This window comes from Hetaerina americana, unplaced genomic scaffold, assembly GCF_022747635.1.
Source record: "Hetaerina americana unplaced genomic scaffold, ioHetAmer1.1.p SCAF_21, whole genome shotgun sequence".
NCBI classification, from domain to species: domain Eukaryota; kingdom Metazoa; phylum Arthropoda; class Insecta; order Odonata; family Calopterygidae; genus Hetaerina; species Hetaerina americana.
Genome location: NW_027286775.1, coordinates 7,942,775 through 7,968,218, shown reverse-complemented (window position 1 = coordinate 7,968,218; position 25,444 = coordinate 7,942,775). Strand labels below are relative to the sequence as shown.

The 25,444-nt window shown below is 39.4% G+C and overlaps 1 protein-coding gene across 2 annotated transcripts; it reads right to left on the bottom strand.

The window, feature by feature from the left end:
- Window positions 1-340: 340 nt before the first annotated feature.
- Window positions 341-25,444, bottom strand: pit (probable ATP-dependent RNA helicase pitchoune). Of its 2 annotated transcripts, XM_071586211.1 has the most exons (12): window positions 25,266-25,444; window positions 25,113-25,199; window positions 22,775-22,927; window positions 22,420-22,680; window positions 22,120-22,269; window positions 20,139-20,303; window positions 17,351-17,491; window positions 13,141-13,301; window positions 8,999-9,151; window positions 7,622-7,792; window positions 5,572-5,749; window positions 343-1,438 (listed from the first exon to the last, which is right to left on the bottom strand). In XM_071586211.1, the coding sequence occupies exons 1-12, from the start codon at window positions 25,366-25,368 to the stop codon at window positions 1,293-1,295; spliced, it is 1,869 nt and encodes a 622-aa protein (XP_071442312.1). In that variant the 5' UTR covers window positions 25,369-25,444; the 3' UTR covers window positions 343-1,292. The 2 variants fall into 2 exon arrangements, with proteins under 2 accessions (XP_071442313.1, XP_071442312.1); XM_071586212.1 differs by lacking the exon at window positions 22,120-22,269 and having other exon boundaries at window positions 341-1,438.

Genomic DNA, 25,444 nt, shown 5'->3' with positions numbered 1-25,444 from the left:
TTAGCACCGTCCAAAAATATTTTGCTCTTGTTCTTTAAGCTTATTTTGAAAATTATTCTAATATTAAAACAAATACCTTAACAATAGAGGAATAATTTATTTCATACCATTGATCATTTTAAAAGTAACAAAAATATATTTTGAGGATCTTATCAGTTGTCAATTTTATTTCAAATGGGACATTTTAAAATCCATTCTTTAGGGTAACTAAATGAACCTTGCGTATAATAGATTGACCATTGATTTGCAGGAAAATTAAGTTCATTAATTGGGTCATTTAAAGAGAGAATCCTTCAAATGAAATTATGTCCATGGTACTAAGTCCTTATTAGCTCATTAGATTTTGACAAGCAACAATGCCAATTTCACATTAACAGGCATGATTTCATTTTGATTAAACATGTTATGTAAAATTTATTCTCTTTTAGAGGCAATACAGAACATATGTAATCTGATTTGAAATTGCAATTTAAATTGTTTTGACTTCACCTACCAGGGTGGACCTGGCTAGTAACCCTCGGCTGACAGCAACTCATTCATTTATGCAATGGGTTATTGTCACTTTAATTTACTTGGGCACTGCTTCATTAGCCAGATAGACAATTATAGGGGTGCATAGCCTGCCAACACCCCACAGAGTTTGACAGTGTGGTAGTCCACTCTAATGAAGTTTCCTACTTCCATCACGGACTATGCAATCAAAAGGTTGATAACAAAATTATTTGATTTGAATACAATCAATGAGACCTGTTAGCAACATGCATTCACACAGTTTAAAACAATAAATGCATATTATTAAAAAAATCATCAATTCTTTTATTAACAGTTTTATCTCTTGAGTAAATGTTACATTTAAACAATTTCCAAAATATCCGACTACCCCTCTTCTTTCACTGCTTTTGGAATCTTCCAGCCTCAGGGTCACATGAGCAAGACATTGCTCTCACTCCACCCCATGTCTGAGGAACAACATCACACGGATTGGAGCCCACATTTTCCTGCACTCCCAGTCCATTGATCTCCATGCCAAGGGCATGCATGTCTGAACGTTTGATCAAACACTGAATAAACTGAAATTGAACTGATGTCAATGGATGGAAAAATAATTCTACACAGGCAGGTATTATCCAGGCTTTGTCTGATAATTTAGTTTTTCACCTTCTCCCATGGGCCTTTTCTCACTTAATAATAGACATCTTCATCAAAGGAAGATTAAACACAGCTACTGCACCCACAATGCACTGCCACTCGCTCCCGAGAATGGGTTGGCAAGAGGATAAGGCAGGCACATTTTATCTCATGTTCCTATTAACATTGAGCCGCTTCCCAGGTTGCCTAAAGATCTTTGCCTTTTTCACAGAGTCGGAACTCTGATTGATGTGAGCATATCCGCCACCGCCCCTCTTCCGTGGCCGAGACCCCTTGCTGCTGTTCACTTCTGAGGGGAGAGAGTTAAGGCAACCATACAAATTGACCATGTGCCTCGTTTAACACTCGGTGCTCAACAACATTACCATTCCCTTAAAACGAATATGTAGCAGATGATGTAACGCACATGAAAATAGCCCTGCATGCTACATTCGAATCTGCGATCAACCAATACGAGGGTCATTAGGCCCACAGTTATTCATTCTTTGGTCTCCTGATGAATTTGAGAACAATGCGCTATCGACAGTGTTTTGATTTCACTGAATACATATTCTCCCTCTGACACCACTTTCAAGTAAAATTAATACTTAAATTAAAATATATGCATCGCTATTTGTGCCAATTGAAGGGGAAATCACAAAACAAAATAATCATATTCTACTGAGTCATAAGTTAATAAGTTAGCATCCACAAATAAGGGAAGCCATTGCTATTGAAATACACCAAAAATAACCACTAATGAATACTCATTTACAATATAAATTTAGCGAGCACTCTCTTTACCATTAGCATTGCAGAAAAAATTACAAAAAGCTAACTCTTATCTATCTAAAATTAACTTAGCCAGGGTGATCAACTTAAATTTAATGGAGTGCTCACTCAGCATGCATTACAGGATTTTCTTCGCATTCATCCACTACAGCCTGTACTCTGCCTTACATGGATGTCTAATATGCCAACAGAATTACTTTCCTTACCCATGAACTTTTGTTAAGTGGAATTATAAGACAAAATCCACCCATCCATTCCCACAAACCAGTGTCTTTTTTTATACTCCTCCCTACTTTCAAACGTCTACATCCGTTCGTGGATTTCCCCAACGTCAAGAGTCAAAGAGTTGCACCATATCCTTGTACTAAATAATAACTAATACCCCCCCCCCTCTGCATCAGCAGACGGTTATTTGATTGACCGATTTACTTTCCATGAATAGAGCATATGATATCCATACTAAAAAGAAAGACTAACTTTTCCACAGATTTTATTATACGGTACAATAAAATACTGTATAATAAAATCTGCAGAAAAGTACGAGTCTTTCTTTTTAGTATGGATATTAAATACTTCCACGAGGTGAAGCCTGAAACAATTGAATATAAGAGCATATGATATTGCTTGGTGGAATGCTTTCACACCGGAAATGAACTAAGATCTGCAAAATGTTTTGCAGAAAATAAAACTATTTTTGATTGAGGGCAGCTTTAACTTGAATAAGCAAGTTTCAATCCTTGTTATCATTCAGGGGCCCATCACTACTATTACCACATCACATCATTGCGTTCCCACTGAGGCATTGAGGCGGGACAAATGGTCCCCCACTCGCCATTCACCAGTTCCTGCATTTTTCATGCTTCACAATGGTTGGGCCAAAGTCACTTTCATCCCAGATATTTTCAACTTACCTGCAACATAAATAAACGCCCTCAGGTGTACTTAGAATGCATAAATTACAAAGCTAACTCCTAGTTGGACCATGCATTTATTTGATTTCATAAGACTTTGCATGACAGACGGAGATTATGAGTTCAAGTTGATCACATTTCCACCACTAGTGCCAAATTCCAATTAATCCCTAAAACTGCTCACATTACTTCTCTTTCTTGTTTTTTCAAGTACACTTGTACGAAAAGAAGTTTTTTAAGACTGATTTACACAAGGAACTGTTTTAGAATGTGAATTTTTTTATCTCTAGCACATATCAATGCAAATAGTGGGAAAACTGCAAATGAAATAATGAAATACAGGATTCACATATTTTGAAAAATTAGATTGCATGGGATGTGACTAAACCATTGTAAATTGAGGTAAAACGTAAATTCCGATGACACAAATATGGGCTTTGACAGTAGTTTGTTTTTCACACGACTTTCATTCAGCATTGCTCGGATTTTGTCGTGACTGAATGACACAAAATTTCTTATTTCATTTCCAGCACTCATTTGCCGCTAGTTTGTTGAGTGAATCTCATGATCACTGCTCATCCATGAACACCACAGCCGGGGATTTTTTCCCACATGTTTAATGAAACTAAATGCCACAAAATATCTACCATTTGAAGAAAAGCTGAAAATTATCAGTGTTTGGAAAAGTGAAAATCGGGTGAGAAGCAAATACAGGAGTGGTTGAAGAGTGGCAGGGTTCAAAGGGTACAAACCGATTAGGGGCGATCTTAAAAAAAATTAAAAAGCTGTATTCTTAAACATCACAGAATAATTTCTAAACCCTTTGTAATCATTCCTAAACATGCAAAATTCTAATGAGCAGCAGGCTAACTACAAGCATGATTACCAACATTTTCATTCCCAGTATGTACGAGGTCGGTTCAATAAGTACCCGTGTTAGAAATGAAGAAACCATTTCTTCAAAAACATTATTTTTTTTCAACATAGTCCTCTTTTAGAAAGATACGCATCTCCCAACGTTCCGGCCATTTCTTCAACCCCTCCAAAAATAGGATTTGTCGAACTCTCCAAAATACGCCTCTGTCTCGGTGATAACTTCCTCGTTTGAGCTAAATTTTTTTCCCACGAGCCATTTCTTCATGTTAGGGAATAAGAACAAGTCGCCGGGAGCCAGATCGGGTGAATACGGGGAGTGCGGCAGCAATTCATAGCGTAGTTCATGCAGTTTGACGGCGAAAACTCCGGATGAATGTGCTGGTGTGTTATCATGGTAAAACAGCACCTTCTTTTTCACCAAATGCGGCCGTGTCTCCTTCAATTTTTTGTCAAAGCGGTCCACTGTAGCATTTCCCAGTGATTGTTCTTCCTTTTTCTAAAAAATCCATGAGGATGACGCCATTTGCATCCCAAAAAACCATCGCCATGGCCTTTCCGGCCGATCGGGCCATCTTCGCCTTCTTTGGAGCAGATTCATCGGGAGAAATCCATTGTTTTGATTGTTGCTTAGTTTCTGGTGTGTAATTATGAATCCAGGTTTCGTCAACAGTGATAACTCGATGCAAAAACACCTTCGGATCTCACTTAAATTGCTGCAAACATCGCTTTGAAGCTGACAGCTGGTTCAGCTTGTTTTCCACTGTGAGCAATCGCGGCACCCATCGGGCCGACAATTTTTTCATCGCCAACTTGTCATGTAAAATATTAATTGCCATTCCAGTCAACACACCCACGGCCTCTCCTACTTCGCTCACTTTCATTCGTCGATCACCGAGAATCATGGCGTGGACTTTTTGAATGATTTCCTCGGTAACCACGTCTGCCGGGCGTCCTGGTCGCTCCTCATCAAAAACAGATGTTCGCCCACGTTTAAATTCGTTGAACCAATATCTAACTGTGGTCATAGATGACGAAGTGTCCCCATAAACAACATCCAACTTTGCAAGCGAATTACCAACTGATACTGCTTTTTTTTCCATCTTAGCGAAAATCACGAAACACGTCGTACACTCGAATGGCTGCCAAATCCAAACTAACCTTTAAATCAGTCAGAAATTTGTTTCACCGTCGTTTGATAGATGGCAGCACACAGCCCTTTGTCCTCAAACACGGGTACTTATTGAACCACCCTCGTACAATTTTTTTAGGAAAATTTCCATTCCACAAGAAAAACTCTAACGGTGAAAATGAGGTGTCCATAACTTAGTTTGGGATTGGACTGCAGAAACAAGATTAAAGAATATACTTTATCTCGTCAGACAACGCAACACAATCCAAGGAGTTCACAGACACTTATGGAAATTCCGAAGCTGAACACCTAATTTGGTTAATGGGTTCCTTTCCCATCAGATCTTCCTGTACACCCAAAGATTTTTTCCAAATATATATTTCATGATTTAGTCTTCCTCACTGACCACCTTAAATGCCTCTATCTTATCAACTTGTGAATGAACCAACTGAAAATTTGAATTCGAGGAGCTCAGTCAGGAATTGAGTGTGCAAAGATAGATGAATTTTCAAGGAAAAAATATTTCATCCGGACCAGCATTTGAACCCATTATACATTGAACTCAACAGCAAGAGAGGACATCTCGGCAGCTCAACAGACAAAAGCACTCTGCTGAAAAATCGAACATCCAGGTTATTTCTGGTCATGGTGGAACATTTTTTTACAACAGATCACACTTAACAACAAATATTTCTCTTATCAACTAGTTAGTGTAGCGGCAATAATAAAGGATACTGAGATCAACAGCAGGTGGAACTTGAAAACCAAATGAGAGAGCCACTTGAGCTAAATCAAGGGTTTCAACATCAAATATTTGCTTCAGGTGGTGTGAGTCATAGGCACGCACATATGCCTTATAAGCCTCTTTGGCTGACATGTGTAAGAAGTAATTCTTGGATATGAGCTTCTCCAACTGAAAATAAAATAATAACACTTTTAAGTACATCAATCACATTGGATGCAAAGAGAAATGAAGCTGCAATTACTTGAACTGTCCCAGGACTCATCATGAGATGATACCCATGGCAACATTTCCCAGTCGTGAATATTTTAAAATTCACATGCGCACTATGTTGTTATCAATAGAGCTTCCACCAATAGGAAACATCCATGAAGAACCAAGAACTACTCCAATGGCTGGCGATTAGAATATAAACCAGCAGCAGGATTTATCAGTGTATCAGGACTGATCAGACTACTGGCTGCCTTTGGGATGGGTGGACAGAACAGAGAAACCTTCAGTCATACCAGACACAATTTTCTTTGAGAGAGATTTTAATAAAAAAAACCTGCATACTGTACCTTAACAGTAAGTTAGGACATTTTCAACGGGTTTTTATGATAGAATGAGTTTTTCCATCATACATTACAAATATCCATGCATAGCATGCTCCAGCCCATTAACAAATGCCTTTGAGTAAACATTTAAACAATACAGCACACATTTGTTTTTGCAGAAAATGCCCAATATTACCCGACAAGTTGGGAAAAGGTCAGATACTTAATATTTCCATGAGAATCCATAATTAGGACATGCTACATACAAACTTTAGACATTAGTTTTCATTAACTTCAAGGTGATTGGCAATAAGTTATTGATACACAATGATGATGAATAATTATATTACAAAATTCTAGAAAATGTTTTCGCTGAGCCTAACTGGAGTAATCCTTTTAGGAGTTAAAATATATTTTCCTTCCAATCAAAAACACTTCCACTGAATTAACAAATAAAGAGATATTGCACTGAAATTCTTAATCCAACAAGCAACAGAGCTTCATATTTGACATGTTTCCTGACCACTTTGGTTACAGAAGGACCTCCTCCTTCACTTCAGTCGTTGACTGGAGGAAGCGCAACCCTCAAGTACCATCAACTGCGGGCTGCAGCTTAGTCTCCCAAACCAGCGCTTCTAATTGTGGCCAGAAATCATTACCTTCCAGTAATTCAAGCCTCACACCATCTTCTTCAATTCCTAACATAATTCCTGAGCAATTAATTCACTTTTCTGGAACAGCCTAGAAGCTAATCAATCAACCAACTTGATATTTTTGCTTTATGTTGTCTCCTTCAATTAGTTAACTGTGGTTTTTATAAAAGAATTAAAACATGTGCTTACTCCTACTTACTACACTGATGAGTGCAACTAAATATATAGTAATTTTAAGTGGACCATTTTTTTAATTATCAGGGTGACCAATGACTAACTAAAGTCAGAATTTTTTTCATGGACTGATAAAAAATTGTTATGAAATAGGCATTTTTAATGCAATGAAATACATTGTCTTTCAAGGAAAATTATACCCTATGAATTGAAAATGTGTAATGCCCGGAAACTTGCATTGTATTTTATCATTTGAAAACGTTGAACAGGTTACACCATTGAAAATCTAAGGTCTGGTTTTTCAATCCTTTTGGTGTAGATTAGAATATTTCTATTTACAAACCTTGATTTAAGGAACTGCTATCTTATTGAAAACAAGGCATGATATAGAAAGTTTTTCATAACCATCATTTATCTCTGTCAATGCTCTGATATGATTTTTGCATAAGCACATTGTTCCATTATTTTTACATAAGTTTCAAAAATTGAGTAAACAAAGATTATCTTTGGTTTCAAATTTTTTTGAACATTCAAGGCCCAAGTTGGTTAGTTATTTTGGCCCAAACTTTTTATATAACCGAAGAGCTAAACATACAAATGCTTATTTTGTTTTAACAATATAACATATTCCGTGAAATCAAAAATAAAACAAATTTCCATAATAAGAAAGAAAAATTTACCTGTAGTTGAATATCAGCAATTTTATTCCATGAAAACTCGAACTCATTGAGTGGAATACGAGCTTGCTTCAGATAGCGGAGGAATCCAAGTTCTTCTGGTCGTAGAATCAACAGGGCATTCCCTTGACCTCCTTCTCCACGAGCTGTTCGACCCACTCGGTGAATGTATTCCTGAAAAGTGCATTTAAAAAGAATTACTATTCATTCTCATTGAATATTCATTGTTTATTACTCTACCTAATTCACAGCATCACATTAAAATTTGAAGTATTAAGCTAGAGAGTGCGTGATCATTTTTCGTTTATTATATTTCTTAATTTTATTTCAATACGTGTGATTGGTGGGCCCCTGACGCAGAGGGAAACCTCTCGTAAGCCCTGATAGAGTGAGAGTGTATGCGACTAGCAAGGATCACTGCTGCATAGTACATCCAAGCTAGAGAATGCGTGATTAATTTTCACTTTTTTAGTATTAAAAAAAATTAATTTTTTTTTGTATTATTCTAATTTTACTACGTGCGTTTGAGTGCTTGAGACTAGCATAGATCAATGCTGTATAGTATATCCAAGCCAGCCCGAAAATTCACTTCAGCTTGGGTGGAGCTGCAGGTGCCCAGATGGCCTCGCCCGGGAATCGAACCCGGGCCCCTCCGGTCAGCAGTCCAATGCTCTACCCCTGGTCTACCGCGACCCATAGATATATATATATACCAAATTTTCTGAGTTGGAAACTTTTCAGACCACCCATGTATGTACATATATTTATTAAGAACAGGATCAGCATCTTAACTTGCCAGACCTACTTTCAATTTTGTCTAGCCCGTCAGAGTTACAGGCCATCTCTAAACCAACCATCTCGGACACATATCACTCATAGACAGACTTGTAGAGTAGTGAATGAGAATTCTGTAGTGAACTGTGAGCCAGTGGCATTTGCTAAGCCAACATATCAGGAAGACAAAAAGAAGTTGAGGCCCCAAATCTGTTGTTTCCAGGCTGTCAGAGGGAAGGCAAAGGCAGGATTGGGAATCTTTGGAATTAATGAGATGGGAAAATGGAGCTTATCATCATTTAAACAACAAAAGTTGTGTGAAACAAGTTCCCATGCCCTTCACAAAGCTCTGTTGAGACTACAACCAGATTGCTGCCATGTGTGTGGAGACCATTTGTGATTTTCGATTCCCATGGTGCACTCCCCTGCCCATGAAGAGAGAGAGCTTCAGAAAATAATGACTTCTCACTTGAAACTTGAGACCCACCGCACAGATTCCCACACAGGAACCAGTTTTTTCCAATCATAAGCAAGATTTTGCGAGAAAGGAAATGGGTGACATTCATTCATTACCCTGCACACAACAAATGAAAGAATAATTAATACCTTTGGGTCATCAGGAGGGTCAAACTGCACAATCCAATCCACATCAGGAATATCAAGTCCACGAGCTGCCACATCCGTGCACAGCAAAATCCCCGTCTCAGCATTGCAAAATTGAAAAAATGTTGCAGTTCTTTTCGTTTGCTTCTGCTTTCCCTGGGAAGAAAAGATTTAACAGGACATGTTTAATGGAGCTAAAGATAATTCAGAAATACCATTAACTACTTCTTAAAGATTCATGTTAAACTAGTAACCACTGGTGGTCCACTCTAACTAAGTGATTAAAAGTTTCATCCGTCAATACAAACTGACACACGTGACAAGGATTATAATTTTGGATATACAGCATTTAAACTCAGACATTAACAGGATATTATGGGAAGTCAGTTCCTTTCTCATTGGCCACCTGTAGTTTCCCAATACGAATATCTGGCTGACCGGAAAACGACACAGCTTGAGTGACGCGGAGGCATGACCCAGAATCTGATCCCAGGCCTCCAGGCAGTAGCCAAGTACCTCTAGACATAATACTAGCATGCCACTCTTTTCTTTCCCCAATATTTCCTTTTCTATTCTTCCTTATTCCTGACATCGCTGTTCATCTCATCTCCATAATCCAACTCTCACATCCATACATTGTCATACTCAATGCTATCACATATTGCTTCCTCCTCGTAAGCATACCTTCCCCGAACATGGCAGTTGCCTCATCACTGTCATAATCATCTTAACAATTTAGTCATTTGAAACTTGTTCCACTGCTTCTAATTTATCTCTGCCCCTCACCAAATCGGAGTGCAGTTCCTCTCTAATGCATCCGTAGGATTTCAGTGGAAAGCTACTCTGGTCTTCCATCCGGTCTGTTCCTCCATCAATGACACCAACGCTTCAGAGAGAGTCGTTTTCCATCCTCAGAGCTGATGTCAAGACTGTGTAATGGCCAGTTTATATATAGAAAGGCATGCCCTCCAATTGGTCGGTGGATTCCTGCCTTTTTCTAGTAGCCTTGATCTTCCTTGGCGCAGGTTTCCACAAGTGGAAACACAGACACACGTTCCCACATGTGTCTGCGTTGTTCCTTGATCCTGGTTGCAATCATTCCGGTTTCTCCCACGTACATCTGTCAATATTCACCGGGCATCTGGTAGACACCCAGAGTCACAAAGCTTCAAGGGTCTTTGCCCTATACGAGTAGATCTTTGATTTTACTGCTGGGCCTGAGGAAGATTTCCATTCCCTGTTTCATAAGGATCCTGGAGATTTTTCTGGAAATGGTAGAGATGTAGGGTATTCCAGCTCTTGCCATGGGTTCAGGCTGCTTCTCTTCCTGGGCGGCAACTCAGGAACTAAAGGCCCTTTTTAGGGCCTAAGTGATTTCCCCTTCACCATAACCATTTTGGCGGAAAGTCTATTTCAGGTATCGGATCTTCTTGGGAAGGTTCTCGGGGTCGGCTACGGTCCTGGCTGGGTGAAGAAGGGTAGACAAAACAGCTCTTTCTTGCAAGTGATTATGATGGCTGCAGTCATTTAGGTAGAGGTCGGTGTTGGTAGGCTTACATTAGATGCTGTCTCCAAGTGTGCCATCCATCTTCCAGTAGACCAATAAGTCTAGGAAAGGTATTTTGCCATCCTTTTCAGTCTCCATACTGAACTTGATGCTTTCGTGCTGGCTGTTCATATGCTCCAGAAACTGCGGAAGGTTTTCTCGTCCTTGTGGCCAGACAATGAATGTGTTGTCAACATAATGGAAAAAGCATTTTGGTTTTAAGGGTGCCATGGCCAATGCTTTGTCTTCAAAGGATTCCATTGAAAAACTGGCGCTGGTGGATGTAGGCTCCTGGCGGCCTCCTCCAAATGACCTGATTTCTTGCCCAGTGCAATGGTCCTTCTGGTAATGGCATCCATGAGGTCACAGATAAGCTTCCAGTAAGCTCGGTCCTGAAGGACGTCTTTTAATTTTTGATGATAGTCCTCCGTGTTCATTAGAACAGGGGCATACACCTTACCTGCCGGCAGCACCATGACCGCCTTCTTGTCCCAGAGAGTGTCAAGGGCAAAACTCTCTTCCCTGCTTGAGTAAGGTTTTGGTGGGAGAGCCCTTTTTAGGACCACAGCAACTTCAACCCTCACTTTCTCTGCTAGGTCAATGGGAAGTACACGGACAGCTGGTTCAATTCTGCCGGTGATGTCTCAGTACGGTATGGTCCTAGGGTATCAAGGCCTCTGTTGGAAAGGCTGGGAACAAATCTTTTCAGACCCAGTGGTCGCACTGCTCTTCTGTTTGATCGTAGCTTGCTGAACTTCTTTTTTTGCCTTTCCTTGTCTTTGTGGCATAGTAACTCTCCCATGGCTTCCGTCTAACAAGCTGTATTGCCAGTCCATGGGCGAGTGTGTGGTCCCAAGGTGGAGATGGAGCTTCAGCAGTACTTCCATTGCAATCCAAGCGCCTTCTTTTGTCACGAATCCACTTGCGGATTAAGGCAAACCCTGTTCTTCTTCGGACTCACTGCGCAGCTTGTGAGACGATTGATGCCCTGACAAGGACAAATGCCTTCTCATCGACATCTCAAAAGAAATGGCAATGAGCTGAATATTCTGACCCTTTCCTTCCCAAACTCTTCCAGTTCACGGATGTTGCCGTGCACTTCCTCCCCACAGAGGTATGTTAAGTATGACCTCGTGCTTTCAACTTAGGATCATATTTAGGATATTAGTTTTCCTGACATTACACTTGGCTCATTCCGTTCCAGGATGGCTCGTCTTCTTGATTTTCGACTGTAACCACAACTCTCCGTACAAAATGGATTATTCATCTTGGGGAATTGGGACGGTGGGGTGGCTAATGCACTGGCTTCCCCCCCAGAGGTGTTCACACCCCGGCTCGAATCCTGGAGATGGCAGATTTTTTCAGGGGTATCCTGATCCCTACCAGAGGTGCTTTGTGGAGAGCACTTTGAGTGAATACACCATTCATTGGATGGGACTTCAAACTGCGGACCTCTTTGGGCCTTTCGTTAAGCGTAAGCTAATGCCGATGCCAGATTTCTCCCCACCTTTCATCCTTTCCCAAGAGTGCAAATGACCTCGGCTGTCAGTTGACTCCCCTCAAACTACTGCTAACATTATTTATCATTTTCCCAATCACTTTCATTCCTTTCCTTTTCAAGTTCCCCCGCCAAGTAAATGTTGAATTACATTGATATGAGGCTGCATTACTTTTTCACGCCTTCACTTATTCTCCATTTTATTTTTCTTTCATCTTGCACTCATATCAAAATGATTTGGCTCTCTTGTGGCAGAAAGATTATCCTTCCATCATTGCAATCTAGTGTTTCCAGCATTTTGAACCTTTTGTTGGCCTCTGCATTGTCCAAGCCCACCAATCCTACATTTGAGGGCTTAACGACATTACTATTTTTTCCATCTGACTCTCTCACATGCATAAACTCTCTCATTTTTGTGATTCTTCTACATCCACATTGCTTTTGTGATTCATCATCTTCAATAATCTACTCCACTCCTCAAACTACTCTACCACTCAGAATCTACTCTCCCTTTGGCCATTTATTCACATTCATATTTAGAATGGACGTGGCAATGAGAATGAGCGTTCCTCACATCTTTTAGTCTTCACTTTTTCCAGTATTGCAATCATTACTCTCTTCTTAACGTTTCCTGTTAGGTTTCAATTTCTATGGCTGTCTCTAATCTTTCAATAACATACATTTTATAGCGTAGAATGTATAAGGCATAAGCGTCCATGCAATGACAGTTAAAAATTACTTCAAAAGTTAACTTTTAACAGTTTCCTTGCGCCTCGATGGCTTCCTCATTATGCATTCCTCTTTATTTCACCAATATCTTTGGACCTTGTGTCTTCCTAGAGGTACCTTCCCATTGAACTTATGTCAAAATGCCGTTTCATCATTCCTCGGTCTTATGATGACAATATTGGGCCAGAGAGGTCCAAAGAGGAGTGCCCCAGCCTCTGCTGGATCTCTACAAAGCCTCTACAGTCAACCATCTCTCTCAACTAGGCCCACACAATTACAGGATGAAAATCTGCAGAAATACATTAGAGCTAATGGCAAACACAAAGGATAACCCCAAAAAGCATCGCCCAAAAGTGATATTAATAAACTTACGTGAATACTCAAGACAGGTAGATCAATATAATTCAAGAGTTCATGGTGGTATTTCACAGACATGCAAGAGCTGAAAAACACCATTACTTTCTTTTTCTGATTCTTCTTCAGGAATGTGAAAAGGAGAAGAAATCTCTTTCCGGATGGACAGACAACATAACCTGGAAGAAGAGTCAATCAGTCAATGATACTCATCAACCACAATTTAAATAATCTTACTCTTTCCTCCAAAGAAATCGCTTTCATAGAATTCCATACTTCCAAAGAAACTGCGGGAGATGCCGCAACAGTAACTTTTAACGGAGTCATCCGCTAATGCGCATTTCAATTCAACAATTTCAGAGTGTAAAAATCATTGAAATGGAGAATGTCCTTCTTTCAAGATGTAGACTTAATGAAAGAATGAAAAACTCGCAAAAAGAAAGACACATGAAAAATTACCTCAGATAATTGAGGAAATAAAGCAATTCATTCAAAATATGGTAATTTTTCCATTTCAGGTTATCGAAAACAATAGTCATATTTGACAAAAACCATCAACATCCGGACTTCTTGCCAGAAATACTCGGACCTGTCCTCGGGGATAAAAATTCATTTGGTTCCAATGCAACAATTTCAGAGTGTAAAAATTATTTGCTTTGACTGGGATTCGAACCCAGATCCCTCAATATCCGGTCGAGTGCTTCAGCCACCTAAGCTACCGAGGCGTCCTCTTAAACTCTGAAATTTTGGGGCTTTTAAAGGAACTAGATGTTGTGACAAAATACCGTACATACAATGTCACAGGCATTCGTAGTCTCGGTAGCTTAAGTGGCTAAAGCACTCGACCGGATATTGAGGGATCTGGGTTCGAATCCCAGTCAAGGCGAATGATTTTTACACTCTGAAATTGTTGCAATTCCATACTTCTTCACCTTTCCGTGAGTGTTAACCCTTTAAGTGCCAGGGAGAACAATGCTTGCTCCCTTCTCTCTGAATCTCCATTACAATTAACCTATTGTGTTCAATTTTATTCTCAAATGATACATACAGTCACCAAATAAAGCATGCCAAAGATGAAACACATGTAATAGAGCTTTCCTTGATTTTGAGAACATGTAACTTTTTGTTTGATCAACTAACTGTCCTCCACTACTGCAATATCCACAAAATCAGCAAAAACTTTCCATCAAACTTCACAGAGTTTCTAGGGATTTGGTTGGCATTCAAAGGGTCAATGCCAAGAATGATAAGCAATGGTATTTCAATGAAAGACAACTATTTCACACACAAATGCAACTCCAAAATATCCAATTAACACCATATAGAAATAGAAAGCATGCAGAGCTTAATGAGTTACGGTAATTTGTAGCACAGGTTAAGAATATTTTGTGTCGTATTAGTTGGGGCCTAGGAGTGCAGAAGTTTGTAGCGCCATGGTCCCCAAAAACCTACACTAAGCCGGTAGATTAGTGCTTATTATTATATGCTATTGGATTACATCTCTGCATGGGCTCAAGATTTTTAAATTTCAGCATAACATTACGTGGATTCTGCATAATTCACCTCATAAGGTTCAATATCAGACACTTAAAAACTCTGCCTTCCAACTGTGTCATCCACTTCAACGTGGTATTCTACGAAAGATTGGCTTTTAATATTGAAGACAGCTTTATTTGCAAAATGACAACTACTATTACCACTAAACCAGGAAAATTGGTGATTAACAAGGGTAAAGTGAAAGGTTCTCGGCCTGACAATGAAAGACTGATTTTCAGTTAAGAACTGAATTTTTTTCATGCGTAATCTCCCTATACTTCAACACACTTGGTCCAGTGTTCCTCCAAAATTAGTATTCCTTCCTGGAAGTGGGTCTGGAATTCTGTGAAAATACCCACCTACGGCCCTCACAACTTCTTCATTGAGCAGGTGCGTGGCCTGGTGCAGTTTGCCTGGTGGAAGATGATTTCTTTCTTCCCCGAGCCAGGCCATTTTTCGCAAATTTGGGTATCCAGCTGGTCAAGAAGTTTGGAGTAATATTTGCCTGTAACCATTCTACCTCCTTTAAGGTAATAAATTAACAGGATCCCTTTCGCATCCCAAAACACTTCTTGCCACGACCTCTCCGGCAGATGCAATCGACTTCACTTTCTTTGGTGCTGAACCACCTACTTCCATGCACAGTTTCGACTTCTGTTTTGTTTCTGGTGTGCAGGGCCAACGGTCAAATCTCTATCGAATCGGTCCAAACATTGCTGTGAAAATCATTTCCAACATTTGCTTTTCAAGAGCATTAAGCAAATGTGGCACCCACCTTGCGCAGAGCTTTCCCATCCCCAACTCTTGGTGCAAGATGTTTCGCACCCTTTCTTCCAACATCCCCCCCACGGCCTTACCTATCCCTCACTTCCCCACCGCCTTGGCAACTCACCTTCAATTATTCAATGCATCACCATCCTTCAAATCCTTAGCAGTATGGCTTGACCTATACAACGCAAACAAAGGCTTCATATTCTCAACCTCCAGCTGACATTTCTCCAGACGACCTAAACCGTTTATTCACAACCCCACCGACGGATATCGACTTTAATACAAAAAATGAATACTTATACAGTTTGTATAAACTTGAACCAACTCCAGTTTCTGCTGGAAGCTCATTCAAAATTTCTCCCGTCACACAAATGGAAGTCCTCCGGGCCCTCAAAAAAATCAAGTCCTCCTCAGATGGAGCTGACGGAATTTCAGCTATTCTCATACAAAAGTTACTTCCCATTGTGCTTCCTGTTTTAACTCATATCTTTAATTGGTCTATTCTAACTGGAACATATCCCTTACTCTGTAAACGTGCCCTCGTCCGTCCCATCCCCAAAAAATCCACACCCACTAACATTGCTGAATACAGACCAATCAGCATCTTGCCTCCTTTATCAAAAGCATTCGAGAGACTCATTCACGAACAAATTTCAAAGTTTCTGAATGAAAATAACTTACTTGATCCTCTACAATCTGGCTTTCGGTCCTCTCACAGCACAGCTACCGCTCTCCTTAAAATAACAGATGACATCCGACTATCCATGGATCGCAAAGAGGTGACAATAATGACTCTCCTAGACTTTACCAAAGCCTTCGACTCTATTGACAAAGATATTCTCTTAGCAAAACTTCAAAACCTGAATTTTTCTTCCTCGTCTTTACTGTGGATTCGCTCATACCTAAGTAACCGATTCCAAAGTGTCACTACACCTAATTCATCCTCTAACGGGCTTCAAATACACAGGGGTGTTCCAAAAGGGTCCATTCTTGGACCTTTGCTTTTTTCCCTGTATATAAACGATATTAGTAAATGCATTTTAAATTGCAATCATCACCTTTATGCCGATGATTTACAAATATATCACCATTCCCGCCTTCAAGACCTACCTACAATTATAAACGAAATTAATGCAGATCTAGCTGCTTTGTCACTATGGGGAATAAAAAATTTATTGAAAATAAACCCAATCAAAAGTCAGTCCATCATAATTAATTCCATAAAATACATTCTAAAATAAGTATTGATAAACTACCACCACTAAAATTGCAAGGATCTATCATACCATACCTAAGGACAGTAAATAATTTAGGCTTAACCATAAATGAAGCATTATCTTGGACTGATCATGCAATTGCTATCTGCAGAAAAATTAACTCATCCCTGCATTCACTGAAAAGGTTAAAGCACATTGCTCCCCCCTCCTTAAAGATGCTTCTTGTGTCCTCTCTTCTCATACCCCACTTTGATTACTGTGATGTAGTATACCAAGACCTTTCAGGCGAACTGAAAACCAAACTCCAGAGGACCCATAATTCCTGTGTGCGGTTCATATGTGATCTTAGGAAGTACGATCATATTTCCGACTCATTTAATAGAATATCCTGGTTAAAGCTAGAAGGCCGCAGGCATTTACATATTCTTTCAATTTTCTACGGAATACTTTCAAACCACACACCTAAATATCTATACAAAAATTTCCTCTTCATCAGCTCAATCCACAACAGAAATACTAGGGGTAATAATAAACTTCTTGTCCCACACCATCGCATGGTATGCATTGATGTGATGTGTCCTGTGGATGCCATCCTATGTTTCCAGGAGAGATTTAAGCATTAAATTAGATTAAAAATTGCTGTAAAGCCATGCAGATAGAGAAAATAATCTTCTTGGTGCCCTGAGAGCAACTGGTGACATTACCCTGTTCCAGGCCTTCCACAGTGGCTTCCTTTCCATGGTCATCAACCCCAACAAACACTGGCTCTTTTTTCAGAGCTAATCCGGTGAGAGCCTGAGTTTTTTTTGTTGATGTAGCACTGAAGAGCATTGTTTGCCTTTTCTCTGAAAAATTAATTGCATACTGAATTAGCAGCAGAAAAAAAGGTAACATCATGAGGACCCCTTCATCTAATCAAACGAATATGTAATTAGGGTGCCTAAATTGTGGTTAACTAAAAGGTCTGATAAGAGTAAATAACATCAGAAATACAAAATCACAAATGGCAGAAGGGATGGGGAATTGGCATTAAAAGCTGCAAAATATTAGTAATTAAATTTGGATACCTCATTGAAATAATAAATTGAGTAGCAATAATAATGTTTATTGCAATAATTTTTTGTTATAATAACTATGCACATAAAAAACATCTATTACTGTAAAGTTAACTTAAATAACAATTAATACAATACAGTGGAACCTCACTAAACGAACATTTCAGATAGCGAGTGATTCGCAAAACAAGCATAAATATTGTGCCCAAGAATAACTTGCTTAGCGAGCGACATTGCACGTAACGAGTGACGAAGAGAGCGGGATTCCCAGACAGACTGAGCCGGCTGTCGTTTGTTTTTAGCACTAGTCCCACTAGCATCGTAGTGATCGCACATTTGTCCAAATTTGGGTTCAGGCGTGTTTTTTTGAAACTTTTCATGCACAGTTCAACAATATTTTGTAAATAGTTTTAAAAATGTCTCCAAAGAAAAAGCAGCAAAAAGACGGTCAAAAAAGAATTAAAAAAACCGCAAAAATGAGATCAGTCAAAAGTGAAGAGAAGGTGTCAGCTGAGCTGATCTATCACACACACACAATCAGTCGACTTACGCAAGTTGCACTATCCTCAAGAATGAGGAAAAAATTAAGGGGATAGATGCTTCCAAGGGAGTGACAAGAATAACTAAGCCATGGTTACATATTCTGAACTATGTTGAAAGGTTGCTTCTCCTATGGATAAAGGAAAAACAATTGCAAGGGGATGCTATTGATGAGAACATGATTTGTGAGAAGGCAAAAGCGGCGAGCTTCGACTCAAAGGCAGCAGAGAACTTCATCAGTTACTTCAAGATGCTCATAGTTTCTGAGGGTAAACTGCCATTTTCAACTGTGACGTGACAGATCTCTCCTGGAAAAAGATGCCAAAGTGAACCTATATGACAGCAGAGGAGAATGCATTGTCCAACCACAAGCCAATGAAAGACTGTATCATGCTGTTATTTTGTGCAAATGCAAATGAGGATTTGAAAATTGTACCCATACTTGTTTACCATCCAGAAACTCCACAAGCCATCAAGAAGTGCAGAGTCCAGAAGAGCAGGTCCAAATGTGATGTGTAGGTCCAAAAACTAGACTTGAGTGACACGTGACCTTTTCACTAACTGGATCAATGAAGTGCTAGGTCCTTTGATGAAAAAGTATTTGCTTGAAATGACTCTGCCAATCCACGTCTGGCTTGTCATGGACAATGGCCCTGCTCATTCTCCCAGCCTACAAGTTGACCTCCTCGAGGGATTTAAAGTCATCAAGGTCCAGTTTCTTCCTCCCAACACCACTCCACTATGGACCAGCAGGTTATTTCTAACTTCAAGAAGCTCTTCACTAAACAAGCACTTTCCAAGCATTTTTACGAGGTGACTGAAAGGACCAATCTCAATCTGAGAGTTTTGGAAATATCTTCCAACATTGTTGACTGCCTTTAGCTGATCTAAGAGGCATTGGGAAGGGATTACCAAGAGAACTCTAACTTCCGCATGGAAGAAGCTTTGGCCAGAGAGCGATTGATGAAATTGACTTCAAGGGATTTGAGACAGCAGATATATGGACTGTAGTCCACAAGAATTTGTCTTTGGCCAAGTTTCTAGGACTGGAGGTGGATAACAATAATATGGATGACCTGGTGGAGGGGCACAGCCAGGAGCTGGCTATCAAAGAGCTTACGGATTTGAACTGGGTTTCAAGGAAGAAGTTATGGAGGAGAGTTTGTCAGGGCAGGAGGAGGCAACAGCATAGCTACAATCATCTAGCACAATACAAGAAACGCTGAGAGCAAGGGAAACTGTTGCACCATACATTAAGCAGCATCACCCAAATACGGCAGTTACTGTGCGCACTCCAAATTTATGTGATGTCAATGCTGTGTCACAGTTTCGCAACATTTTGAAGAATCGGCAAAAAGAAATGTATCTCGACAGTTTTTAGTAAAAAAGAATCAGCTTTGTCTCATAAATCATAAACTAATTATTTAAATTAATTTTTTTTACAAATCAAACTCATATTCCAGGTTGGTTCATTCCGCAATAGAGGAAGAGATGAATACTATATTTCTCTGTTGCATCGCATATTGAGAAGCATCACCCTTCGACTGACTGAGCGTGCTAAAAATTTATGCAATGATCACGCTGTGCTGCATTTTCAAAAAAATTGGAAGATTCGGTAAAAAAAATGTCTCTCAAAAGGTTTCTCGTAAAAATGAATTGCGAATGTATCATAAATGTACTGATTATTTCGAATCCATCCTCGGTGAGGTTTCATTCCACGATAGAAGAAAAGGTGACAGTGCTACTTATGGGCCAGGAAATGAAACAAAACTTCAGCAGAAACCGTAAAATCACTCTAAACATTTAGTAGTTTGCTGTGCGCATGAAGAGAAGCAAGAGGAGAATTCCATCGTGATCTCTTTCACATTTATTCCTCATTATTTTCAAGTTTACTTACTAGGCAACAAATTCACTATCTGCTTCAATTCTTCTTCAAATCCTATGTCCAAAATACGATCAGCCTCATCAATCACCAGGCACTGTAGGTTCTTGTACAAGAACTCAGGGGTGTTCTGTAAATGATCTAAGAGGCGACCAGGGGTTGCAACTATGATGTTTACACCTAAAAATTAAATATGAACAAGAGTTAGTGAATTGGAACAAACAAATTTGGCATTCTTTATCCAACAAAAACACTAATATTTCTAAATTGCACACTCCTACACCATTTATCAAGCATGCAATTAAATAAGGCCCTTGGAATTATAAAACTGAGTCAGTTAAGTCATTACTGATAAATATTTAATGAATGATATGATGGAATACACACTGTTTGATAGCCTAAAGGCCTTTAATATATCAGGCGTGGTGGAAGATGAAAAATACAAAAATTAATAAAAAGTTCAAAATTTCTTACACAAATAGGTAATGCTACCATGATTTACCCCCACTAATCATCATTTCAACAAAGACTTTCACTGAAAATTTCAAATGATGTTCAATGAACAATCAAATGAAAGTTACATACAAAAGTAGATTAGTCCCTTTATTTACAAGAAGAAAAACCTACGAGTATAAATACCTTAACTCCAAATAAATAAATCCCCTTTGTGCATCATCAACAGAAGAAGAATGAATTGATAATAAGAGTAGTCTTCCATTGGCAATGATGAAAGCGGGGGGGATGGGAGGGGTGAGGGTAGGAGAGGAGACTGGCACACAGGGTGGGCGCAAAGGAGGAGGCATGCAGTGGGCAGGAGTGGGATTTGATTTGGATATGAAGAAGGTTAATTGAGGTTTAGGCTGATGCTCAAGGATTAGGCTAGGGTAGTTAAATGACACTTGTTGAGTCGTGGCAGATAGCATAACTTGGGTACACAATTATTCATAATTCCATATTTTTGGGCTGCATACTGGACGCTGCAGGAGGTAGAACAATGAGGGAAGAGATGAATTCTATGGTCTCGGGCTCAACTTTGTGGAGGTTCATGTTCGTTTAAATGAATATACTTTGTAACTTCCACACAATTTTTTATTCGTACTACCGGTTTCAACGCAACGGCGTCATCATCAGGTACCTGATGATGACGCCGTTGCGTTGAAACCGGTAGTACGAATTAAAAATTGTGTGGAAGTTACAAAGTATATTCATTTAAACGAGGAAAGAGATATCAGGGGCCAGGGGGGAGCCAATGCAACGCGGGGAAATGGTTGGTTATGCGGGAGGCAAGGGAGGACAGACATTTGTGTCTTCCTGGTTCATTGGGCGGAGGGTACTAGACAAGGGAGAGGAAATAACATTAAAATACTGTGGAAAAGAACAAGGTTTGTATAAAAAGTATCGGTAACAATTTTTATCTGATGTGCACATTAAGCGCTGACTTCAGACTGCCAGTTTTGTGTGCGCCTGATCGCAGTGGTATTGATAAGATGACACAGCACATAATTATCGCTGAAAATATAGCAGCGTGAAAGACCTGCGCTTAACTCATCCCCCCGAAGGTCTTGAAGGGCAACCAAGAGAGCAGAGTCGAGTTTCTGCTTGCAAAGACCCGCAACGGCATCACGACTATTCCCCAACCACCTCACAGTCCACATTTGGCGCTAGGGGACAGACCATCTCCTATTCCCAGAAGTGAAATCCTCCCTCAAAGGCCACCACAATGGGACCCTAAAATGCCATTAAACAAGCTTGCACGCTCGTACCCTTAAGGACCTTCCGCCAACCATGGAGCCTTTGAGTCATGGAAGAGTCACTGGCAAAAAAAGGTCAATGCTCAAGGGATTCAATTTGTAGAATTTTCAGGCATTGTAGCAATTTATGAAATTATTTTTTCCTAAATTTTCCTGATACTTTTTATGCAAATCATGCATATTCTTCTTATAGATACATTGCAATGCAGCTTCCACCAATTGAAGCCAGATACCACTTAATTCACCTTTCGCCAACTTGTCTGCTTCGGCTTTCCTATTGGCCCCACCCATAAGAAGACCATAGGTGTGGTGATGATGCTTCATCAGCTCCTTTAAGACGCCATACGTTTGCATCGACAGTTCCCTCGTTGGAGATATAATTATACACCCTGCACCTAGAATTTATTAAGTCCAGAAAACATTTAATTATTCTAAATTCTAAAATCCAAAGCCCCTCCGTGATGAATCTTTTTGTAATAAAAAAACAGGTCCCAACCAGCTTAGTTGTGCCAGCAAAATTAAGGTCAAATCCAGTCTCTACTCACCATTTCTAGGCATGAATCTCAGCTTGTTAATTAGTTCAATGGCAGGAATTAAAAATGCTAATGTCTTCCCAGATCCAGTTTTTGCTTGGCCAACTAGGTCTCGTCCTTCTAACAGCGGTGGTATTGACTGAGCCTGAATTTCAGTCATTGTAGTGAAACCCATGTCTCCAATAGCTTTCAAGGTGTTTTCACACACTTTTCCTTCCAGAGCAGTAAATGAGGACTGACTCAAAACACTCAAACCAACAGAAGAACCAGGCACTATGGTAACAGGATATTGTGAATTTACAAATAATTCGTATCATCAAAATATAGCTTGAAAAGAAATATTAAATGACTAAGTAAAAATACTTACAGTTGGTCATTTCACTATCTCTGGGTTCTTCCTCAGTTTCATCAAGGCTATGAACATGAACTTTGGTAATTTCTGGAGTTGTTCCAGCTGCATTATCCTTCTCATTTGTGTTCTCTTCCTTTACAATCCACTGTGCAGAGGTCATCCTTTTCCCTTTTAAGTAATAGGAAATAAGTTAACATGCCATGGGAAACATTTCAATAGGGTTACCTCTATATTTTTCCAATTATGAGTTTCCTTCTCACTTATTTTAGATTCAGAGAGGTAACCATGACTATGATGCCACAAAAAATTTGCAGATTATTAATCTACCGGCTAAGGCAGGTTTTGGATGGAAACAAGCTACCAAATGGTACAGCGAAAATTCCCTTCTCTCTCTTAACAGACTCTACCCCAACATCCTATTCTACAACAACTCCATGCATTACCTCCCTTCATTCCACCCAACATCCCTATCCTATTCCTTCCCTTCCTTTGCCTAACATTTTCCCTTCTGCCCCTACTACTTTGACCATTTTGGTCCAAAATATTTCCGAAATATGTAAACTGTTCCACCTGCAGTAGTTTTTGCCCTCCTATTTTAATGTTAAGCTTAGCCTTTCTCTTCCTGAAAAATCACATAACCTTTGTTTTATTAATATTGATTCTCATCCCATACCTGTTGCGCTGAATTTTAAATTCACTCAGCAATGCTTGCAACCCCTTGGCTGACAGACAAACTAAAGCTTGGTCATCAGCAAGCCTAAATGATTTTACGAATTTCCCGCCCACTTTCATTCCTAACTCCAGTTCTTCCCATGCCTCTTCAATCGTTTCCTCTGCATAAAGGTTGAACGGCAAGGGTGATAATGGGCATCCCTGCCTTACGCCTCTTCCTAACACTGCCCATCCGGGCTCTCCGTTCCCCACCCGCACCTGAGCAGTCTGAGACATGTACAGGTTGCGAATTAGCCTCCTTTTCCTCCAATCTATTCCTATTTTCTGCAATATACTCATTAGTTTTTCCCAATTCACTCTATCAAACGCTTTTTCAAAATCTACGAAACAGGCAAACACTTCCTGGTAGTGTTCTATATTCCTCTTAATTAATAATCTCATTACTGCAATGTAATGATGACCTGTACACTCTTTAATGACTGCAAAGTATGAACACACCTACCAAATGAAAAAATACTCTTATTATCAACAGTACACTCACATACAATTTTTAAGTTACAGTTGATGATACGGGCAGGACTGTGGAGTGGGTGCGCAAACTTCTGATTCCAAATACTCAAAAATGGAGGGATTATTTGATTAAGTCAATCAAAGTGATTAATCACAAGGCGTGGTGACAATTTCAAGATATATATAGGCTTTTTGCCCTATTAGTTTTGATGAAAATCAAAATTTTCATTTCTTTCAATACAAGCGAGATTAAAATGTATCCATTTTTTTTCTTGGGGTTTTCTGGAATATTTTTGTTTCAGCGATCATTGAAAACCATTATGCTTAAAATACTACCATACACTTAGAATACCAATCGCATATAAATACAATCAAATTACACAATGTATCCATTAACTGACAAAACTACTAGGAGTACAAACTGCGTGAATTATTCTAAACTTGCTCACGGAACCAGAGATAAGACTGATAACACCTGGTTAGTATGATTGTAATGATCTATTCCACGTACATCCAATCAACATATCAGTTAGCTCCCACAGTTATAGTTACTTATGCTAGGGTAACCTGGATAAGACTGGGTGAAGCTGGGTTTCCAGCTTAACTTAAGTAATTTTTGGTCACTAGACAAAAGTTTATTTCGTGGGTTTTTCGAGTTTATAAATTAAGTGGTTCCTCACCAACTGGATATAATACGATTAACACCACACAGAAAAAAATAAACTAAATGTATATTTCAAATGCACCAAACCACGAAATTCTCCGAATGGCAAAGGATGTGGCACAACTAAAAGCACAACCAACCACATCCTGCATGCGTTTTTGTACGGTGAAACTATAAAAGTAATTTAACACATGCACTTCCTCCCTAAATATATTGGAGTGTAATTATTAATAACGGAAGCAATTTTCAACTACAAAGATTTTAATTTCCATCAAATTTGTCGAAATACACGTTTACCTTCCGAGTCTTAAAATCGGCGCAATGACATTCTGTTCTTGTAACAATTTCTGTCGTCGTGGAATCGAAAGCACCTAGGGCAATACTAAGGGATTTCCCGGTTCAAGAATTAAATGAAGTTTCAACTAAATGACTTCCTCTCTCCTTGAACACATTCAATGTATGAATGCCATGGACATAAAGCATATGACCAAATAAAATTCAACTCACTTGATCCACCAGGAGTCATTATTTCCTTCGAAACATTATTCTCTTGCTCCTTGAAATTGTCTTTCACCGCTTCGTCCGTACTATTCCCTGAAAATTATAAGATTTTACAATAAACGAGCACAATTGAAATCCGTACCCTTTACTTGAACTTACCAATCATTTTTGACTCTGTCTTCATCGTAAGCTTAAGTTTCCGATTTCCTCGGCTCTTTAACTTCCTCTTCAAGGATTTTTCCATAAACCCTGACGATCCCATATTTTTAATGAACACAATCAGCGAATGCTACTAATTGCGATGCTGAACAGGATGCCACAGAGCGCGTGGCAATGTT